General features: G+C 38.6%; 5 protein-coding genes across 6 annotated transcripts; all 5 read right to left on the reverse strand.

Annotated features, from left to right (window-relative positions):
* Window positions 1–331: 331 nt before the first annotated feature.
* Window positions 332–3,076, reverse strand: LOC108853785 (regulator of G-protein signaling 1). Its single transcript, XM_018627229.2, has 9 exons — window positions 2,754–3,076; window positions 2,309–2,429; window positions 2,164–2,227; window positions 1,990–2,074; window positions 1,819–1,892; window positions 1,457–1,737; window positions 1,142–1,383; window positions 828–1,074; window positions 332–736 (listed from the first exon to the last, which is right to left on the reverse strand). Exons 1-9 carry the CDS (start codon window positions 2,831–2,833, stop codon window positions 554–556), a joined length of 1,377 nt encoding a protein of 458 aa, XP_018482731.2. The 5' UTR covers window positions 2,834–3,076; the 3' UTR covers window positions 332–553.
* Window positions 3,077–3,316: 240 nt separating this feature from the next.
* LOC108853786 (uncharacterized) lies at window positions 3,317–4,979 on the reverse strand. Of its 2 annotated transcripts, none has more exons than XM_018627230.2 (7): window positions 4,821–4,979; window positions 4,448–4,752; window positions 4,314–4,374; window positions 4,104–4,228; window positions 3,978–4,040; window positions 3,770–3,894; window positions 3,317–3,631 (listed from the first exon to the last, which is right to left on the reverse strand). In XM_018627230.2, the coding sequence occupies exons 1-7, from the start codon at window positions 4,891–4,893 to the stop codon at window positions 3,475–3,477; spliced, it is 909 nt and encodes a 302-aa protein (XP_018482732.1). In that variant the 5' UTR covers window positions 4,894–4,979; the 3' UTR covers window positions 3,317–3,474. The 2 variants fall into 2 exon arrangements, with proteins under 2 accessions (XP_018482732.1, XP_056864866.1); XM_057008886.1 differs by having other exon boundaries at window positions 4,104–4,203; window positions 4,313–4,374.
* Window positions 4,980–5,061: 82 nt separating this feature from the next.
* On the reverse strand, window positions 5,062–6,970 carry LOC108853787 (probable plastid-lipid-associated protein 4, chloroplastic). Its single transcript, XM_018627231.2, has 6 exons — window positions 6,481–6,970; window positions 6,274–6,387; window positions 6,084–6,179; window positions 5,663–5,737; window positions 5,450–5,517; window positions 5,062–5,360 (listed from the first exon to the last, which is right to left on the reverse strand). The coding sequence occupies exons 1-6, from the start codon at window positions 6,787–6,789 to the stop codon at window positions 5,288–5,290; spliced, it is 735 nt and encodes a 244-aa protein (XP_018482733.1). The 5' UTR covers window positions 6,790–6,970; the 3' UTR covers window positions 5,062–5,287.
* A 795-nt stretch (window positions 6,971–7,765) lies between these two features.
* Window positions 7,766–10,085, reverse strand: LOC108853784 (serine/threonine protein phosphatase 2A 55 kDa regulatory subunit B' delta isoform). The gene is made up of 2 exons (XM_018627228.2): window positions 8,400–10,085; window positions 7,766–8,316 (listed from the first exon to the last, which is right to left on the reverse strand). The coding sequence occupies exons 1-2, from the start codon at window positions 9,537–9,539 to the stop codon at window positions 7,993–7,995; spliced, it is 1,464 nt and encodes a 487-aa protein (XP_018482730.1). The 5' UTR covers window positions 9,540–10,085; the 3' UTR covers window positions 7,766–7,992.
* A 132-nt stretch (window positions 10,086–10,217) lies between these two features.
* On the reverse strand, window positions 10,218–12,702 carry LOC108853783 (serine/threonine protein phosphatase 2A 59 kDa regulatory subunit B' eta isoform). The gene is made up of 3 exons (XM_018627227.2): window positions 12,345–12,702; window positions 11,013–12,264; window positions 10,218–10,926 (listed from the first exon to the last, which is right to left on the reverse strand). The coding sequence occupies exons 2-3, from the start codon at window positions 12,189–12,191 to the stop codon at window positions 10,621–10,623; spliced, it is 1,485 nt and encodes a 494-aa protein (XP_018482729.1). The 5' UTR covers window positions 12,192–12,264; window positions 12,345–12,702; the 3' UTR covers window positions 10,218–10,620.
* Between the last annotated feature and the right edge of the window lie 7,309 nt (window positions 12,703–20,011).

The following is a 20,011-nucleotide window of genomic DNA, read 5'->3' on the forward strand; positions in this document are numbered from 1 at the left end:
TCGTAATTATTATTTTTTATCGATGATAACACTTTTTACTACAATTTCCCCTACATAATACTTTCAGTTTTCAGATTTTTTAATACAGTAACTATGCTAGAGGTTGTTTAATTTTATAACAAATTTTGGAGGGAAAACAGTTTTTAGTTTCGAAATTCTACATGGGATAGAGCTAAGAAAGAAATTTGCTGTAAAATATGTTTTAGAAAATTGAAACAAGATCAGAAACATATGATTATATCATAATCCTTTAATCTCAAAATAAGATATTTTCATTTGACAAAGTGTCCTTTGTACCTTTTTATTAGAGATAGAGAGGGAAACGCAGAGATTTTGCTAAAGTTTACCAGGCATCAATTAGTATGTTTCCATAATTTTATCCGGTATACACATTCAAACCAAACCAAAACAAGAACCGGACACATTCTCTTTCAGTCTGGTTTATAATAACAACAAGAGTGAGAAAGAAACAGACATGTACAATAAATGTGAAGGAGAGAGATGTATATACGACATCAAAATACCGTATGTTGAAAAGGCGGTTTAGATTCTTTTAACCGGGACTAGTGCATCTGGACGTGGGACTTCTTGACATATGTTCTTGATAGAAAGGATCATCAGAGCCTTGAACTGAACTCATCCTTGGAGGAGAGAAACTCCATCCTTCCTTATCGCAGCCTTCTTCTTCCTTGAACTTGATGAAGTAGATGGATGACCAGTAATCTCTCACCAAGTTCTTCAATATCATCATTCAAGAAAATGAGAAACCAAAAGAGAAAAAAAAGCTTTTTGAAAAGGCGAAAGAGAGAGAGATGTTATCATCTTACCATCTTGATCAACTGCATCACTTCGTTTAACGCGTTCTTGAAGAGATCAGGGTGAGTTAGATCTTGAGTGGTCAAGATCTCTTGCCTGGTTTTATGCGATAAGTTCACTTCCATTTCCGCTCCTGCGACGATGAACTTCTCCATGATATGTCGAGCCATGTAGATTCTTCTTATCGAATCACCTTCCGGGATCTTACCATGTTCATACACTTCTTCATAGAAATGCAACGTTTCTCCAGCGTAGCAGCTAAACAACACAACAATATATCAAACATCTAAGCATGGGGATGAACAATGAAGGTAAAAAGACATACCTATCAGCGAACTCCATAAGGGATTGGCGAAACCTTTTATTGAGAAGAAGCTTATCAAGTGGGTCATTAGGATCAACAGGTCGAAACTCCTCCTTCCGAAACAATAAACCGCTATCAGGTATGCCTAGAGCTAGACTCATTCTTTGAAACTCAAAGTTGTCTTTCTTCTTCTTCAAGCTGATTTGTGAGAGAAGAGGTTGGTTGCTCGAGATGGAAAAGAAGACAACCACCAGAACCCCACCCTAATAATACAAAAACAAATACTTTTTTTTAAACTGCATAAGCAGGAGGATCTTGTTAGGAGCTTCTTCATACCGTGACTAAGAGTACAAATCTTGAAGCGACTTGGAGCCAAGAGATTTGTGTGAGAATCTCATTCAACACAAAAGCTGTTACCCATATAACGACTGAAGCACCCGAGACGAGGATCCCTTTCCAGAGATCTCTAAGCTCATCAAAACGAAACTCCACATGACGGATGGCTCTGGTGAACGCAACTAAGGCAAGGACGTAAAGAGCATGGAGGCCTGCGACTGGGAAAGTCCATTGAAGACCCAGGTGGCAGTCATTGCTGAGAGGCTTTCTTGCATGGATTACTAAAAAACCAACAATTATTAACCAATAACTTCTTGCAAAGTAGAAGAAAATAATGAAGTTGAACAGGAGGAAATGGTTACTTGCAGCGCCAAAGATCCATGGTAACAAAACAAGGGGGAGAAAAACGTATGACTTCACAGGTGGTAGACGTTTCCTACATTACACAGACAACCGAAGAATAGCATGAAACACAAGTGTAGACCAATAGAGGATGAAAGCAGTTTTGTGTTAACTAAGTATAATTTGCTTACTTGACGAAAATGAAGTAGAGTTGAAAGGCCTGAGTAATACGGCAGCTCATAAGCAAACCGAATCCAAGTGGTCCTTCGACCCACACTGAAACCAAACAATTCACATTTATATCAAAATTGTATGTACAGGACTGGATGATGTAACTGATTGACACTTGGTTTCAGAACAAAAACCTGCCCAAAGATAGCAATAACGCCGCCAATGTTGCGACTTGAACTGAAGAAGATTGACTGACATCTGAAAATAAAAAAAGAAACAAGGGTCAGTTTTGTAGAAACTTTAGAAAAGAAGTGATGCTCAAGGTGAGAGTGCAAAGACCACAATGGAGAAGAGAAGGTTGAAGCTGGAGAAGACTTGAATGACAGGGATCCAGAAACTGCTACTGTTACTACGAGGAGGCTTGTGTACCAAACATGGTAACACCGATCTCGATAGAAGCCTGATTGATAATTAAAAAAATGAATCAAATCAAAATCATCAGAGAGAAACTGAATAACTAACTTTGAAGTTATTAAGTACTAAAAGATTTCACAAAAATGATTGCTTTCAAACTTCAATTCGAGATTCATTAATTGGCAACATGTAATTCCCCAGCTAAAAAAAAAAAGACAGATCCTTTGGGACATACTATGAACAAAGTAAATCCCCAGTGAGACATAACATCAAACAATTACTACAAGACAAAAGACATAAACAGCTCATATGAACAAGTAAACCCAGTAAACGAAAAAAGCCAGATCTTCGAATGGAAGAAAGAACATACACGAAGAAGCAGATAACAGCTATTACAACAGCACCGTAATCGCTAGGACAACCCCCTCGTTTAGCGCATCCACTCACCATCTTTCTGCTTGCATCTCTCTCTCTCTCTCTCTCTCTCTCTCTCTCTCTCTACTAAAACTCAATTCTGGGTTTTTGTGAAGTTTACTCTCCTCTGAGATCTTTTTCTCTTTGTTTAGTTTCAAAGGATTGTTGCTTTTATTGTCGAGGTAAAGTGTGTGAGCCAAATCTAATAAAGAAAAAAAAAAGAATTAGACTTTAAAAAGAAGTATTCAGCAAAGTCGCAGAAGGACGTCTCTGTCTCTTTCTCTCCATTGTTCCGTTCTGACCTTTTTGACCACCAAACTCTCTTCCTCTTCCTGTTTTCACTGTTTTCTTCTTTTTAATTAATTTTTTAAAAAAATCTCCCAACTAATTAAGCATCATTAATCATCATAGTTAACACAATTAAGATAATCGAGACGGAATAATATTTAACAAAATAGAATTTTCATTTTTTTAAAAAACTAGAGATTTTCTGATGATGGTTTCCCACTTTACACGTCATTAATTTATTTAAACATTTTTTTTCTCATTTTGTCTTCTTGTGATTGGTGAACCAAAATTGCAGTAACCACCCTATGCTATAAATATTTCACAAAACGACCCATAAAAATGTAACCTTTTCAAATTAAGCCCATTTTATAAATCTTATGTAAACACTCTCACTCCAATGACTTGAGCTTGGAACTACTAGTACTACTAGTATAACGCCACAGCAAACCTCCGACCAAATTGTTGAGTGCATGAGAAGCCATCGGAACGACAAGACTCGACGATAGAACCGCTGCGTAACCGTAGACTATACCCACAACCGACGCCCTGAGAGGAGAAATTACACAAAAACCATAACATACAACTCAGTAAGGCAGTAGTAGTAGCTAAACGGGAAAGACTAATCAATCTAAATAATCAAGATTGGTCTACGTAGTTGAGGTATCAAAGATGGTTTTAGTTTACCAAACGGCAAAGGAGTACTTTCTTCCGCTTCCAAGATGAAGTAAACCGAAGATGAGTCCAACTCCCACGATACTGCCCCAACTGGTTCCAAACAAAGGCATCAACGCACCTCTAAACAGCATCTCCTGTCAACAAAATTAAATATATTACTTTTAACTATCAAAAGGAAAAGACTTTTTTTTTTTTGTGTTTGTATCTTCGATTGTACCTCACTGATTCCAGGTAAAGTAGCAACAACAAGGTAATCAAGAGGTTCCAGCGAAGCAAGGATCTGCAAGTAATCATCTGTTAAGAAATTCTAAAAGAACCATTAGGAGCGTTTCAATGTTTCAACCTGTTGGTTTGCTGCTTCACTTGAATCAGCAAAATCTGGCCAAGAATTTAGTAGCAGGAACCTGCTTGATGATATCAACACAACCGTTCCAGCGATTAACCCGAGATGCCAAGTTTCGAAACCAACTGCAAGAAATGAGATCAGACAAGTACAAAACATTACACATTGTAACATTATTACAACACATAAGTCGGTTTTAAAAAATATTACATGGTATATCCGAAGAGCAGTCTGGGATTGGTAACCCTTCAGTAGACGCAACATGAGACGCCTGCGAATGTAAACATAATAATCATTTACTTGAAAACATGTTAGGATTACAAAAAAAAAAACCTTTCATTCACCTTCCTGATGAGAAGGCCTAATGCAGCCATTAAACCGGAAGTTACAGTGCAGGCTTGAAGCACTTTGTCTCGAGGAGCAGCAGCAGCAGCAACAGCATTGATAGAGGAGGCCTTTGAAGTCGAAGTGTCATCATCAACTCGAGCTATTACTTCTGCTTCTGTAACCTTTTTTGTGGTTGTGTCTTTACCTTGTAATTGAGTCTCTCTTCTGAGTTGCTTAAACGATTTACGACTCGAAGAGGCTCTCACATCAAACTTGACTGCTTGCACTGCTCCACCATCGTATAGCTTTGGGTACGGACCAACTGTATCAAAACCAAAGACTCAGAATCTCCAATTTTGATCATATCTCAGAGTAAGGAGTCTAACTTACCTACCTGGGGACGAAGGAGATTAACAGAGGCTGAAGCTCCTCTGCTCCAAGATTGCAGAGCGATGAAACCCATCAGCTATATTTTCTTCAAGTGTGTTGCTTACGATTCATAGATACTCTGTTTCCAAAGCAAACAAAAGAACGACAAATCTCTCTTATTAAAACGAGAGGTCTGTGTCTTGCCACCTCATACGACGTCGTTCGTTTAGTTATCACATTTTAAGCTCGAGACAGAGAAACAAACAGACAAAAAGACTTTATTCGTTACATTTCATCTGATTACAATGCAATGTTGATCACAACAACGTTAAAATTGAGGCAAAAGATTGTCTCTTTTTAAAAAAAAAAAAATCTTATTAGACTTTATGTTTTACTTTTAGAAGAAAAAACATTCATCTATACATACGATGAAGATAGACAGAACAAGCGATGGGGGGTAATGTATGTGTTTGTATGATTGGCTTGCTTCAGAGAGGGATTCGATAAGTTGGATCAAACATCTTCAGTATAAACAAATTGCCCTTGTCACCCCTTGACAACCTGCATCACACACAACACTCACGTTTAGGATTTGTTTCTTCACAAAAAAAAAAGCATAAAATGAAAATAAAATTGCATTCACTACTGACCGTAGCTCCTCGTCAACATAGGTAATCTCTAGTTCACCACGTGCGGTTTCAGGTGCATTTACAGGGATCTGCACAGCAAACACCAAATCAGACTTACCATCACTAACCGGTCGGTAAAAAATTACTTATGCTGCCTGAATCAGTACACAATGGTTCTCTTATAGACAAAAGGCGAATATAGCAAGAAGGAGTTTCAGTTTCAGTATAACTTACAAGGCCGAGAATTCTGAACACTTTGAGCTGCACAGCAACCTTCCTTGAATTGAGGGGTCTTATGTCTCCAGTTACCTACACAACAAAAAAGATTTTGTTTGCTACATATAGATGAAACTCATTTTACAGATTCTGCAAAAGAACAAACGTTGTTTGCTAAGTTTGTTCTTAATCATTTGTTCTTGCGTAGTCAGCCACAATGGAACATGAATCATATTCATATATATATATATGAGAAGCAGTTCTCAATCCTAGATTTACAGAATCTAAAAAACCTTTTTGTACTAAACCTTCGATATTTATGCCAAAAGATAATATCAACAGGTTACCATATCACAGATAACAAGAAAGCATAGTATATGGTCTAGCACAATGCGCTAGCCTATTACTGCAAATAGTACAAACAGGTTTGAAAGATTACCGAGTTGAAGAAAGGCCAAGTCTCCATGTTCTGAACCTTGAGTGTATCCACATTGATAGATTGGTAGTTTGTTATTGACCTCAAGAACCTTGGTTTCTGTTCTCATTGTTTAAAGATAAAGAGAATCACACAACAGGCCAAAAACAAAAAAAAGAATATACAACAAGACAACAAGAGAGCAAGGTCTAACCTTGGCCTGCAGAATAGAAGCAGATGTTGTGTAAATGAGCTCCCATTTCCCATTGATTAAATCAGATTTCAAAGGCTCCTTCGTTGGATTCACTGCTTCCACTTTTCGCGCCAACTGTCTCCCCCACACAAACAAAAAACTTCATCATCATTGTCCTCTCGATCACATTCCTAAAGTGTGTCGGTAACAAGAAAGAGAGAAAGGAACCTGATCGATACGAAGCTGGTCATCAGGAGAAGCAGTGGCGCCGCGTTCGAGAGGGGCAATGGCTTCGAGAAGGTCTTGCTTCAGCTGCTTCTGCTTCTCTGCTCTACCGTTTCTCGTTAGAAACGCCGGAGGAAAGCTGAACACCGCTTTGATTCTCAGCCTCTCTCTATCGCTGCTTTTACGAACGCTCTGTAGCTTGATCGGAACGGAAAAGCCACTGTCCGACTTCATAAGACTGCCTGAAAGATACAGTCCGGTGGTCGGAGACATCGGAACTACTCCAGTCTTTAGGCACGATGTCAAAGCCATGGAATCGAAAAGAAAAAAAACAGGAGTCGCTGCTTCGTTTCAGAGATACTCTGTTCCGAAACAGAGGATGGTTACCACTTACCAGTCTCTAGAGTATGATGATCAAAGGACTTGACTTCATCGGTCTAAACGCACATGTAGGAGGAAAAGATGTACAAAGAGAAACACTATGCTTCTGCCATTGCCATGTCAACATCATCACTGGGAGATAAGATTTTTTTTTTTCCTACGAAATGAGTGGCCCTCGGTGTTTCCGACATAGTTACGGTGTCGTTTTAAGCACATGTAAAAAGGATAGCTTTGCCTTTTTTCTTGAAATTGTCCAAACGCTTTTATATACTTCCGTTTCTTCTTGTTTATACTAAATCAAGCAACAATGAAAAAGAACCATTTCAATTAAAAATGATACAAGATTCTAGACTACAGAAACTATTTTAAGTACATAGTTTATATGAAGTAACTGAGTTCTTCTACATGTATCACAAGCTTGATTAGATTGATTACTAGCTCTGAAAGGACTGAACTTTCCAAATCTTCAACGTGAAAAGCCGAAAATCTTTATGATGATCGTCTAGTGGTACCTGCAACATGAGTTTAATGTCATATACATTAAGATTCATCTTGGTGACCAGTCAAACTTTTTGTTTTTTTTTTTTGCATGTTATGTAAAATTTTAACCTTTCAGTGGCCTCAACGGATAGTCTACTGAATGGAAATCAAAGCCTCAATACAGAAACCAATTCACCAAACCGACGGATGTAGCGTCAGCTAGTCTATGAGAGATGCAAACTCGTGCAACCAGGCCTAAAAGAGAGGGTTTAAGTTCTTTAAGCGGTTTGGGTTGGAGATAACGGCTTGATGATTTCTTTCAAGATCACATCAACTGGTGACTTTTCAACTCTAAGATGCTGACTTTTCTGGTGAAATAAACACAAACAAGAGTATTCACCTAAAACTACCCTGACTTTCAGACAAATAGAAAACTCGTGTTTTCATTTAAAAAAAGATGTTTACATGAACACAATTACGTATACAGACAGACAAATCAAGAACTGAAAGAGGACCAACAATAGACTTTGAACCAATCAAGCAAAAAGTAAACTGTATTTTTACCTTTCATGCTTTTATAAAAAAAAAATTCAAAACATAAACCACTTCTCTCTTTTGTTTTGTATAGCGTAAAAAAGTGCAGAAACGAAACTCTCATTTCGCCATAGATGTGTGTCCTCTTTTTGAAGCAACAATCTCCTCTAGCTGTCTCCATGTTTCTCCATTCTTCTTCTTGTTATCCTCTGCATTTAGCTCATCTTCTTGAAACTTGCGCCTACACTCTTCGAATAACTCTGGATTCGTATCAGACATAACCTTAAGAACATTCTCCGTCAAGTTCCTCACAGTCTGGTTCCAGTGGCTACTACCGTTTTTCTCCAAAGCTGGAAACACTATCGGCAGAATGATCCTGCTGTTATGTCTCACCAAGTTACTAACATGATCATTGTTCCACAAGTATAAAGCCCGTTCCGCTACCTAAACACACAAGCAGTGAAAATCATCATGAACCATTCAAGACTCTAAACAAAAAAAAACAGTAGATCACTCTCTTAACTAACCTGAAAGTGAGAGCTGCTCAAGCACTGAGCAATTTGGCGAGAGAGAGGAATCATACAACGTTCAAACTCTGTTAACTGAGTCGCTTCCAAGATCTCCTCTAACTCACCCAAGAACATGATTTCTTTGGAGCTATTAGTAACAGGCCAGTACTTCAACAGCCCTTTAATGACCGTATCCGCAAGCTTACAGTCTTTCTCAACAAACTGTATGACGCAGTAAGAAAGCTGCTGGTGGTAATTAGGTAAGCATTTCAGCTTGTGCAGAGGAACCAACACTCTAGTAAGGAAGAGCTTGTGTTCTTCCTTGAGAGGCAAAGCGAACCCGTTGATGATGGATCCCAACACTTCAAGAAACTCGGCGATTCCAGAGTGTTTCCCTGTCTCCAATATGAAATCATACAAGATGTTGTTCATTGTCTTCCTGATGAAAGGACGATGAACCATGAACCTGCCGTAGATCCTGTGAAGTATTGTTTTGAGATACTCTCTTTCTCTGGAGTCTTCAGAGTCGAACAGATCCAACAGCTTGAGGACGAACGTGTGGTCGATGTACTTCTTGGATATCTTGGCGTCTGTGTTGGGAGATGCAACGATTCTCAGGAGGAACTCGTAGACAATCTGCAGGTGAGGCCAAGAAGGGTTCAAAGATCCTTCTTCTTGTTCTTCCAAGTCTCCTCCTGCTTCCGGAGTTTTGTTCTTCCATTGTTGTTGGTGAGGATTGCTAAAGAGATTAGCCGAAACCATCCTCGCAGCTTCTTGAATAACCGATTCAGAGAACTTTCCATTACCTGAGGAGATGACGTAGTCCACAACTTCGAGGAGTGTTTGCCTTTTGATCTCTTTCTCCTTGAGGTTTCGTTGAGGCTCAGCGACGAAGTCAAACACTGCGCAGCATAGCCTAAGCTTCTTGAGAAACAGGTCTTGCTTCTCGGAGATGGACACATCTTTTAATCTTGGCAACACCTCAACGGAAACAGAATCAAGATTGTCTCCTCCATTTGATGATGATGATCTCTGGCTTAAAACGTCATCACCACCTTGGTTGTTGTTGTTGTTGTTATCTGGAGCTTGGGACTCACCATTATCCCAAAACTTAGTAGAAGGTTTCTTAGGAAGCTTCCCAAGTATTTGCTTAAACATCTTCCCAAGTCAAAACTTCCAAGTTTTTGCCAGCTGTATTCTTCTCAAACTGACTAGAGTCAGATCAGATTTCTCAAGTTTCCATTTGCTTTAAAGCAAAGTCAGATCTCAGAAACTAGAAAAATCCGATAAGAAGTATACTTTACTACTCCTAAGCTCAACTCGTCACGCAAAAGAACATCTCTTATTGACTAGATCTTGATTTGATTAGTCATCCAGAGACCAAGCAAAAGAAGATCAAAACCACAAAAAAAGCAGAAGAAAGCAAGATCTGGACTTATGAAACATATAACAAAGCAGAAGAACTTGGGTTTGACCCCACAAATAATCTAAAACAATCAAAGTACCAAGAAGAAGAAGGGTTTAGCTTTTCATGGCTATTGCTTCGTTGGCATGAGAGGAGAGAGAAAAAGAAATGGATAAAGATTAGAGAGACTAGAAAGAGAGATATCTCTAAAAAGAAAGGATGGTGACTGAGAGAAGACAGAATGACCAGAGAAAAAAAAACTCACTGTCTGAACAGGGAACAAACAGCATGTAGACAACGGTTTAAGTCATAAACCAATGAAGTAATAATAAGAGATTTAAAATCAAATGGACTGAACCAAATCTAGATCATGCAATTAGAGTTCCAAGACTTGTTGGAGTTAGTAAACAGATCCACAAACCCCCAAAAACTGAAACCAAAGACTGCTTAAAAAAAAAAACTATACAAGTGGAGAAAAGTATTTAATACAAACAACAAACTGATTCTTGTGGCAATCTCCTAAAGCTGCAATTTTGCAGATATCATCAAAAGGAGAAGATGAATGAATCAGACAGTCTCAGGGAAAGATAAACATAGATGGGACAATGTAGCAAAAAAGAAAACATTAACAAGCTTCAAAGAACAGGAAGATTTTAGAACAATCTTACATCTTGACTTTCAAGAAGAGGCCACTTTTCTTCAATGCTTCTCCTGAATTTAAATATCAGAAGTATCTGAAGAGCATACCACACTCCAGTGGATAAGACACGAAAAGCTCTCTCTCTCTCTCTGTCTCTCTCTCTCTTTTTTCTTCTTTCTTTACAGCTCTAAACCTCACGAAGCCTTACGCATTCCAACTTCTTCCAAACGCTTCCAAGTGGCTTCACGTTTCGCATCGGTTTCAACTTGCTTTGATTCGTCTTCTTTGAACTTAGCAAGGCATTCCTTGAACAGCTCAGGGTCAAGGTCGTTAAATATCTTCCGCACGTTTAGTGTCAAGCTATGAACAGCTTGGTTCCAATGCTTCTGCGCGTTTCTCTCCAACGCAGGGAATATAATTGGAAGAATGACTTTGCGGCTCTGCATTATCAGATTCTCTATGTGATTGTTGTTCCATAAGAATAAAGCCCTCTCTGCAACCTACAAAGAAACCAAACAGATGCATAACTCTCACTATATCCTGACCTTACAAGACACATTTAGCCAAAATAAGCAGAGCTAGGTACCTGAAAATGAAGACTGTTCAAGCATCGAGCTATTTGGCGAAACAGTGGGACCATGCACCTTTGGAACTCTGGTGGTTGAGTTGCTTCGAGCACTTCCTCCAACTCATTGAGAAACATTACTTCTTTGGAGCTGTTTGTCACCGGCCAGTACTTGAGCAACCCTCTAACAACCGTATCAGCAAGTTTGCAATCCTTTTCAACAAACTGTGCGATACAATAAGACAACTGCTGATGATACATTTGCAAGCATTTGGGTTTGTGGAGAGGTATCAGAACACGGACGAGAAACACTTTGTGCTCATCTTTCAAAGGAAGAGCAAACCCGTTGATGATACTTCCCAAGATTTCAAGAAACTCAGCGATTCCGTTGTGTTTCTCTGTCTCGAAAACAAACCGGTAGAAGATGTTGTTTATGGATTTTCTGATGAAAGGACGGTGGACCATGAATTTACCGTAGATCCGATGGAGGATGGTTTTCAGACAATCTCTCTCTCTAGGATCCTCGGAGTCAAACAGATCGAGTAACCGGAGGAGAAAGGATTGGTCTATGTATCTTTTAGCGAGCTTGGTGTCAGTCTCAGGGGAAGCAACGAACCTCAGGAAAAGCTCGTAGACGAGGTGCAAGTGAGGCCAGGCAAGATCCATGGAAGGCTCTTCCTCCTCAAGGTCCAAGGCGTCGATGACTTTATTAATCTCACGCGGCTGAGGGTTTAGCGTTCTGAATATGTTGGCAGAGACCATCCGGACAAGTTCTTGAATGCTGACTTGGCTGAACTTGCCGTTGTTAGCGGAGTTCACGTAGTCCACAAGCTCGAGCAGTGTCTGCCTCTTGATGTCTTTCTCCTTGATGTTGTTTGTGGGATCAGTGAAGTCAAAGACTAGACGGCACAAGTTCAGCTTGTTGATGAAGAGGTTCTGCTTTTCGGAGTTGGGAATGTCTTTGAAATGAGGTAATGCTTCATAAGGAGTGAAGACTCCACTTTTGTTGTGGTTGTTTCCACCTTCGGATCTCCCGCCTGGAGGAGGAGGAGCGTTCTTGGTGTGTGAGTTATTGTGACTGCTGCTTTTGGAAGTGGAAGCATGAGAGGATGAAGAAGAGGAATGAGGACCACCGTGTTTATGATGATCGCTCTTAGAAGAAGACTTTTTGGGAAGCTTACTCAGAATCTGTTTCCACATATCTATTTATTAATTTATTCTCGACCCAATAACTCTAATCATTCTTCCCACAGAACAATCACAACAACAAGACCTAAGAAAAACAAATCCATCAAAATTCAAAAATGGTATGGCAAGCCTATATTAATTATAAACAGAATCAAACCAACGAACCTGAACAATCGCAAAAGTCTCTCACTTTTGTACGAAAACCAAATAAAAATTCAAACTTTCCTCCAGTTCTGTAAAGAGAATCAGAGAAGAGGGAAGCTGTACATTCTCCACAAACAAACAAACAAACCCCAATGGATTTTCCAGGAAAATAAGCGAATAGAAAGAATGGTCAACAGAGGAAATACCCAGATGAGACAAAAAGCGATTACAACGAAGATGATGATGATAACATTCAAACTTGTTCGGACCTGTTTTGTTTTCGTTCTTCTTTGTTGACTTGATGTTTTTTTCTTTCTGGGTTATTATTCTTTCGTTCCCCTTTCCTTTCCGTTGGCAAGTATGAAATTTCTTTTTTTATCAAAGCGATCAATTTTCTTGCTTTATTTTAATTTTTTTGTGTTGTAAAACTTTTCTTCTTATTATTGATGTGCCAATAGGCATCTATATATATACATGTTACCAGGAATAGATAAATGGAAAGATCTTATTTCCTAGGAAATACATGGAAATAGTATTATCCTAATACAAAACATAAATATGGTAAAGTCTAAGTCTTCCTTTCTTCCTCATGCGTCTGGTCCGGTTCGGTATTGTCTGTCCGGTACGTCCGCCCGGTACTGTCCGGTACGGTTCGGTTATGTCCGTCCATCCAATGGTTTATAACACTCCCCCTTGGACACCATAACCGTTTCAGAGTTCATAGTGTGCTTCATGTTGCCTCATTAAAACCTTACCAGAAAAACCCAATGGGACAAAACCTTGGTGAAGGAAAAAGAGTACAACACACACTACTCCCCCTGATGAATGCATCACTGAAGATGTCCGTGTAAGGACTTGTAAATATTGATTCAGTGAGCTTGGAGTGTTTGTGTTTCTTTCTCTTAGAATTTCGCAGAAGAACACTTGGACGTACTGTGCCTTATGTCGTCCAACTTATAATATGGTCGACCATTATGGTCCTTGACCAAAAACGTATGTCTCTTAGACTACTAACCACTTTACTTGGTCGGATCTCATCCATAAGTGTTTATGGATCGTCCTATAGTATGACCTGGTCGTTTATGGACAGTGAGATATTTCTCTTAAGTACTATCGAAAAATGTACTGAACTGGTCGATCCATATTGTGTCATAGACCTTGTCTATACACATCCATAATTTTCTCATGAGTGTCTTAGATCATGACTTGATCAGTGATCATTACTACAATGAGTTTTACATACTCATTAGACTTTGGTTCTATAACCAAGTACACTCATCGGACCTTATTCTTGGCAATCAATCTTTCTTGCCATATGTACTATCCATACTGATAGTTGATACCTCAAAAGTCAAACCACGTTTTGGATTAACAAAATTAGTCATCTCTCATGGATGATTCGGCTGGAAAGAAGCCGGACATAGTCTTTGATTTGGTATGGTCTTTGGCGTGAACCATAATGGTTCTCTTCGCTTTTTGCTGTGACCATCTTATATCTTACTTAGGGCGTGCTGATCTCATACACATACCCACGACTATGGTCTCTGCTATGAGTTATTGCAGTCCTTATATACATAGTCTTAAGAATCAATCTTGTTTATACACACACACAACCTTTGATGGATGTCTAAGATGTTGTTGGTGTGTTGCTATCAAGCCTTTGCCGTAGACCATTGGGTCATAGACCACGACCAATCACATGGTGATTGGTACTTCTCTCATACGGCTATATCTGTATATGCAGTCTCATGTCCTTAATTTGTATGGACCTTTGCTAGGCGTGCCTATGGACTGCTACATGATAGATGATCTTTTGAGATCTAGAAATAAACTGTATCAACCTCTCTTTAGGCTGGTTCCAAACACAAGGGATTTTGTACTTCTTATAAGTATGTATGGACTGAATTGGATTGTTCTTAGACAGATCATTTACTTATACAGCTGCTTAATGATTCAGTCCATGAACAGCTTAGGAACAATGCTGTTCATTGAGAATTTCTTTTCTCATCTTTGTGGTACCTTTATAATATTTGATCCAGTGATCCATATGCTTGCTTACTACGTTTTTATCTCTTACTTATGACCAGACCTTTGTCAATTTCAAATCTGAGTAGTAGCATCCACCACATAGGAGTATATCTCCTTATAAACTGTTTTTCGGTCTCTGTGAGTAACCTTGTGTAATCAGCTATGTTCAAATGCTGTAAATAGGCACATGCACGTCTTAAACCACGTGACCATGTCCTTATCTCACGGTTTACTTTCCTCACATGACCCATTCACTGGTTTTATCACTTGATGGCGTTTTATGGCCAATACGTCCATCTTTCTTTACTTTAAACCCCACGTCCATTTTATTCTTTGTGAGTACTCTCGTGGGTTTATGATCCTCGCATTATATCTTATACTCAAGTGCTACTTTCTTTTATGAGTTCTCTTATATGTAAATACATCAGTGGTGTTAACACTCTTATATATGGTTCCATTGTGTTCCAGACATGTCCAAATCGATTTGAGATTTCATTATCTAGGACCTTTATTTCCTTGCAGTTTGGCGTCCCAAACTACATGGTCTGGTACCTTAGATGGTTAGCTGGCCAGCCTTATCTCCATGTCCGGACTGGTTCCCTTTTGAACTCGGATTTATATCATTCTGTGCACCTTTTCATTTCTTTCTATCCGAGGTTCCTTTATCTTATGGAACACTTTGGTCTATCTTGTATAGACTCTGTAGCAACTTGATTGTGTCTCTTAAGACATCAAATTTCGTGGTGCATAAGCTGGTATGACATTTAGTCATTCTTTTCTTTCCTTTCGGGTCAATGTGTCTGGCATCTAGTTCTGCTAGCTTTTGCATTATTTGATCACATTCTTTGGACGTCTTAGATTATATTTCTAGTCCGAGGATCTTGCCAAGACAATGATGGTTAATACCAATCTCTTACTCTTTATCCAGCTTATAGCTTTCTCACTTTTGATGTTGGACAGTCGGATTACTCATGCAATCCGTGAACCTGGCCATTTAATCTTATCACCCATATTTGGCTCAAGGTTTCATATAAATTCGTGGGAGAAAGTCATACTCCTATCCAACATATATTCCCAATTCTTATCTCAGTTTCTATCTTAGAAAGCACATATGAATGTGGTGGTTAAATCTCTTTAAGATTTCATATGTCTGGTCGTGACCCGTATTCAATCTGAGATGGGAATATCTATGCTCACTTATATGGCCTGATGCATATTGTCTTTACACATGTATATCAGTGTGTTCCCAAGCATTAGGTCGTGGCCTTTGTATTATAGGAAATCAGCCAAATGATTGTCCATGGTTCTGTTCTCGACCCGGTCGGTTTCATCGTCCGTGGTACGGTCGTATGAACTTTGTTGACCGCGTCCACGTCCTGTCCATCCATCCCGGTCTCGACCGGATGGTTTATCATGATGGACGTGGCTTGTCTTTGTATTAATTTACCATGGTCATAGACCATGTCCCACGGATCATGTTCATGTTTTTATACTATGGTCATGTACCACACGGGTGTGTATTCTCCCCCTCATGAACATGCTATAAACCATTATGCCATTTCATGATACTTGGGACAGTTAAGCCTCATGAGCTTCCCTTGTGTACATGTTTCACAACGTGAGATTCTATGGGATAACTCTTTTGTGCCTTTCAATTATTTGCATCAAGTTTGGATCGATCCGGATGGCTAGTCCGGTCATGCCATTAAGTGTAATTTCGTATGGTTAACCAACTGGTTACCATGGCTCTTTTGCCTCTCATCATACTGATCTTAGCATAGTATTAATCAGTAGAGTATATAGGTATAGTCTTGACCACTTTCTTATAAGGCCTTAGGCGATTTTTCTTTCATAATCTGTAGGAACCTTTTGTTCTCTTTTGCCCATTGTTTATATATGGAAACCATTTATTGTTAGTACTCAATGGGCCACGAAATTGGGTGTATATAATGCCCTTCAGGCAATGCCTTGGCTGTGGTCTAACTATCCTTCTAGAACAAGATTTATTGGGAGAATTTTATTTTTATTTTTCGTGGATATTTTTATGCTTTGTAATTCTAAGATAAATAAAAATCATTCAATAAAGGTTTTCATAAAAACACCAAATCATATAACATAATAAGATTTAAAGTAAAACAAACAAACAAAGCAAAATTTCAGGATGTCAAATGGCCTTTTAGCTATGGTCAAGCCGGTCACTCCAACTGTCACTTTGGATGTGGCTTCCTCGGATTTATTATCTCTTTCATCACAATCTGCTTCATAACCACTCATCTCATTCTTTATTTGATTCATCCACTCTCTTTGTAATAAGTATGAAAACAGATCATTGTATGTGGTGAAACATTTCTCTCTATGATGTAAAAATAGATCTCTTGGATCTGCTGTAGAGAATGTCTTTTCAAGTAATTCCTCATCTGTTAACTTTTCACCACATAATATCAGGTTATGAGCTATTTCGGACAGGGTATAATTATATTCTTCCACGGACCCATAGTCCCGGAATCTGAGGCTCATCCACTCATGCCTTATCTTTGGTAATAACACCTTAGTGTATCTGGACATTAATTATGTCCAGAGGCATCGGGGGCTCTCTATATCTCGGTACTGATTTCTCAGTTCCTCAATGAGATGATGGCTCATTACTGTTAATGCCATTTCGTTCTTGGTTCCATGATCATCCTTGATGATACATTTCCCAAGACCCTCTGTCCATAGTATATATGAGATATTCATTGCCCATCCTAGATAATTTTCTCCAGAAATTTCTAGGGTATCATAATCCAAGGTTGACATCTGAATCATATCAATCAATCAATTCTTAGAATTCATGCATTCAAATAATCAATCAAACATGAAAATACTTTTAGAAATTTTATCACTCAATATATCAATGGTTCACACCAACCAAAACAAAAATTTCTAACAAGTATTAATCAATCAACATGAAATATCCCTTTAAGCAATCAATGATCAATGGTGAGCATTCTAGCAATATTCCTATTTCAAATTCAGTATGGAATATGCAATTTAACATAAGCTGAAAACTTTTCAGAAAAGGAAATTTTTTTATAAAAGGAAACTTTCTATTTTTTTTTTCAGAAAATGAAACTTTCTATTTTTTTTCAGAAAAGAAAACTTTCTATTTTTTTCAGAAAATGAAATTTTCCATTTTAGCAGAAAGGAAATTTCAACAAATCAATCAATTAAGCAATCAAGAAAATAATTCAGATTTCAGTTTATAGAATTTATAGTTTATGAAATCGACCAAGATGGGTTTAAGGGGTGATTGATTTCTATTGGCTCCGATTGATCATTCAGATCATAAGGTTTTCGAGATCCAAGAACACTTAGTGTTTTGGTTTTAATTGATTTAATCAATCTCTTATTGAATAAGGAATATTTGTGCTTCTAACAACCTAATGACCGTTTGATCTAGCAACTTAACGGGAGAACTAAACCAAATCCTAATTCCTCAAATTTATTTAGGGATTCAATTGTCCTAGGTTTTTAGGTTCATCAAATTTTAATGTTCAATCCTTTAGAAAACAACCAAATTTGTTTTGATATGGTTCCAAAGGGTGTTTCAGATTTTATTTACCTTTAGATTGGAGAGAATCTGAAACTGGACCACCTAGAGAGAGGAGAGAAAACCGTGAACGGCTTGAACGTCTATCGCGAGCAAGGAACGGGCTGATCGGATCGTCCGGAACCTCTACCGGCTGTTGGATGAACTGTCGGATCATCTGGTGGCTTATCGGGTGCTGATCAATTCGTCGGATGGTCAGTATGTGTGCTGGTCGGATGAGAATGGAAAGACAGCTAGGGTTTCCTTTAGTAAAAAGGAAATTGTCAACGCGGATTGAAACGGAGGTGGAGAACGCGTCTGAAGTCGGATTGAGACGATGTTTGCGGCGATGGATTCTTCACGTCGAGAGCTTCAATTTGATATATGGAACGTCGGCTAACTCCTTATGGTTTGAGAGATACGTCGATTTGAAGTTGCGTCCGAATTAGGGTTTTGAATCAAGTTGACGGTGCTTCTTGTAATAGCTCGTGAGAACGCGTCCGGTATCGGATTGCGATGAGGTCGACGGCGTTGGATTCGTCTCGTCGAGATCTTGAATTGGATAGGTGGCTCGTCGTCTGGATCCGTCGGGTTGAGGAGATACGGTGTTTTGAATTTTCGTCTGATTTCTAGGGTTTATGGTGGTTGATGGGAAAAAGGGTTTCAAATTCACTCAAGGTTTTCTCAGAGCTTTCGTGCTGATAACGTGTTGTAAAACTTTTCTTTTTATTATTGATGTGCCAATAGGCATCTATATATATACATGTTACCAGGAATAGATAAATGGAAAGATCTTATTTCCTAGGAAATACATGGAAATAGTATTATCCTAATACAAAACATAAATATGGTAAAGTCTAAGTCTTCCTTTCTTCCTCATGCGTCTGGTCCGGTTCGGTATTGTCTGTCCGGTACGTCCGCCCGGTACTGTCCGGTACGGTTCGGTTATGTCCGTCCATCCAATGGTTTATAACATTTTGCTCTTTTTTTTTTACTTTTAAATAATAATTGTATATTCTTCTCGTGATCCAGTTATAATTCATCCTTTTTTTGATGATGCCAACGGTTTTCATTTCAACTTCTTTTTAATTAATTTCTTTGCTGCCTTTCTTTTAATAGTATTCTTTGGATGCCAATTGCCAAGTCTTACTTTTGTGATTTTTATGAACCATTTATTTGAAACTTCGAGTCACTACCACTATACCACACGATGTCGTTTCTTTAGCAAGATAAGTTGTAGCGACAAGCTCTCTGTGCGTAAATAGCTTTGCAGGTTGCACACACGTGCACTCGGTAGGTTCCTCGAATCCCACTCAAAAAGTGGATTTTGAAACCCAGCTTTTTTTATCAGAACCAGCTCTTGCGAAATGTAATTTCCAACAAATGTAAAATTATGTCTTGAAACTGTTACTTTCTAATAAATGTGGCTCAACACTGTCATCACCGACTAAACCAAACAGAGTTTACACTTGTCCAAGGGCCAGCTCCTTGGTTTCTATTTTTTTTGTCAACCAGCTCTTTGGTTCTAAATACCAATTCTGAAAACCAAAAGACACCTGTTGTTTTGTGTCCAAAAGAAAATAAACATGATTCCCAAAAGGGGTAAATTCTTGCCTAAAAGGGTAAATTTTCTACGATATTAGCACTAGTACCTAAGAAAATGAATTTTTTGGAGAATAAGAGACTTTCGTCCAATGCTTGTTGTCAACGTTCTCTACAAGTTAGCATCAAAAATCATGGCGAATAGATTAAAAGAGATGCTTCCTCGTATTATTACTGAGAACCAATCTGCCTTTGTGAAAAGGTAGATTACTTATGGAGAATGTTCTTATAAGGCTTCGGAGTTGGTTAAAGATTATCCACAAACAGTTGATTACTCCTCAGAGTGTGATGAAGATTGATATATCAAAGGCTTTCAATTCTGTCCAATGGGTTTGTGCTGATGAGTTTAAAAGCAATGGGATTCCCAAAAAAAAATTACTCACTGGATCAGATTCTGTATCACCACTCCCTCCTTCTCGTTCAAGTGAATGGTGATCTAGCATGCTATTTCCAAAGTAAAAGAGGTTTGAGGCAGGGATGCTCTTTATCT

Source organism: Raphanus sativus, chromosome 4 (genome assembly GCF_000801105.2).
Source record: "Raphanus sativus cultivar WK10039 chromosome 4, ASM80110v3, whole genome shotgun sequence".
Classification (NCBI taxonomy): domain Eukaryota; kingdom Viridiplantae; phylum Streptophyta; class Magnoliopsida; order Brassicales; family Brassicaceae; genus Raphanus; species Raphanus sativus.

Bases quoted from the DNA above. Each gene is read 5' to 3' on its own strand.
- LOC108853785 (XM_018627229.2), bottom strand. From the start codon at position 2,833: ATGGTGAGTGGATGCGCTAAACGAGGGGGTTGTCCTAGCGATTACGGT. The intron at 2,228-2,308 runs GTCTTTGCACTC...TTTTATTTTCAG, and splicing joins ACCTTCTCTTCTCCATTGTG to ATGTCAGTCAATCTTCTTCA. The intron at 737-827 runs GTAAGATGATAA...ATGATATTGAAG, and splicing joins TGATGCAGTTGATCAAGATG to AACTTGGTGAGAGATTACTG.
- LOC108853786 (XM_018627230.2), bottom strand. From the start codon at position 4,893: ATGGGTTTCATCGCTCTGCAATCTTGGAGCAGAGGAGCTTCAGCCTCT. The intron at 4,375-4,447 runs GTGAATGAAAGG...TTACATTCGCAG, and splicing joins TAGGCCTTCTCATCAGGAAG to GCGTCTCATGTTGCGTCTAC. The intron at 3,895-3,977 runs GTACAATCGAAG...TTTTGTTGACAG, and splicing joins CTTTACCTGGAATCAGTGAG to GAGATGCTGTTTAGAGGTGC.
- LOC108853787 (XM_018627231.2), bottom strand. From the start codon at position 6,789: ATGGCTTTGACATCGTGCCTAAAGACTGGAGTAGTTCCGATGTCTCCG. The intron at 6,180-6,273 runs GTTAGACCTTGC...CAATGAGAACAG, and splicing joins CTTCTATTCTGCAGGCCAAG to AAACCAAGGTTCTTGAGGTC. The intron at 5,361-5,449 runs GTCAGTAGTGAA...TGTGTGATGCAG, and splicing joins TATGTTGACGAGGAGCTACG to GTTGTCAAGGGGTGACAAGG.
- LOC108853784 (XM_018627228.2), bottom strand. From the start codon at position 9,539: ATGTTTAAGCAAATACTTGGGAAGCTTCCTAAGAAACCTTCTACTAAG. The intron at 8,317-8,399 runs GTTAGTTAAGAG...TTGTGTGTTTAG, and splicing joins TGAGCAGCTCTCACTTTCAG to GTAGCGGAACGGGCTTTATA.
- LOC108853783 (XM_018627227.2), bottom strand. From the start codon at position 12,191: ATGTGGAAACAGATTCTGAGTAAGCTTCCCAAAAAGTCTTCTTCTAAG. The intron at 10,927-11,012 runs GTACCTAGCTCT...GTTTCTTTGTAG, and splicing joins TGAACAGTCTTCATTTTCAG to GTTGCAGAGAGGGCTTTATT.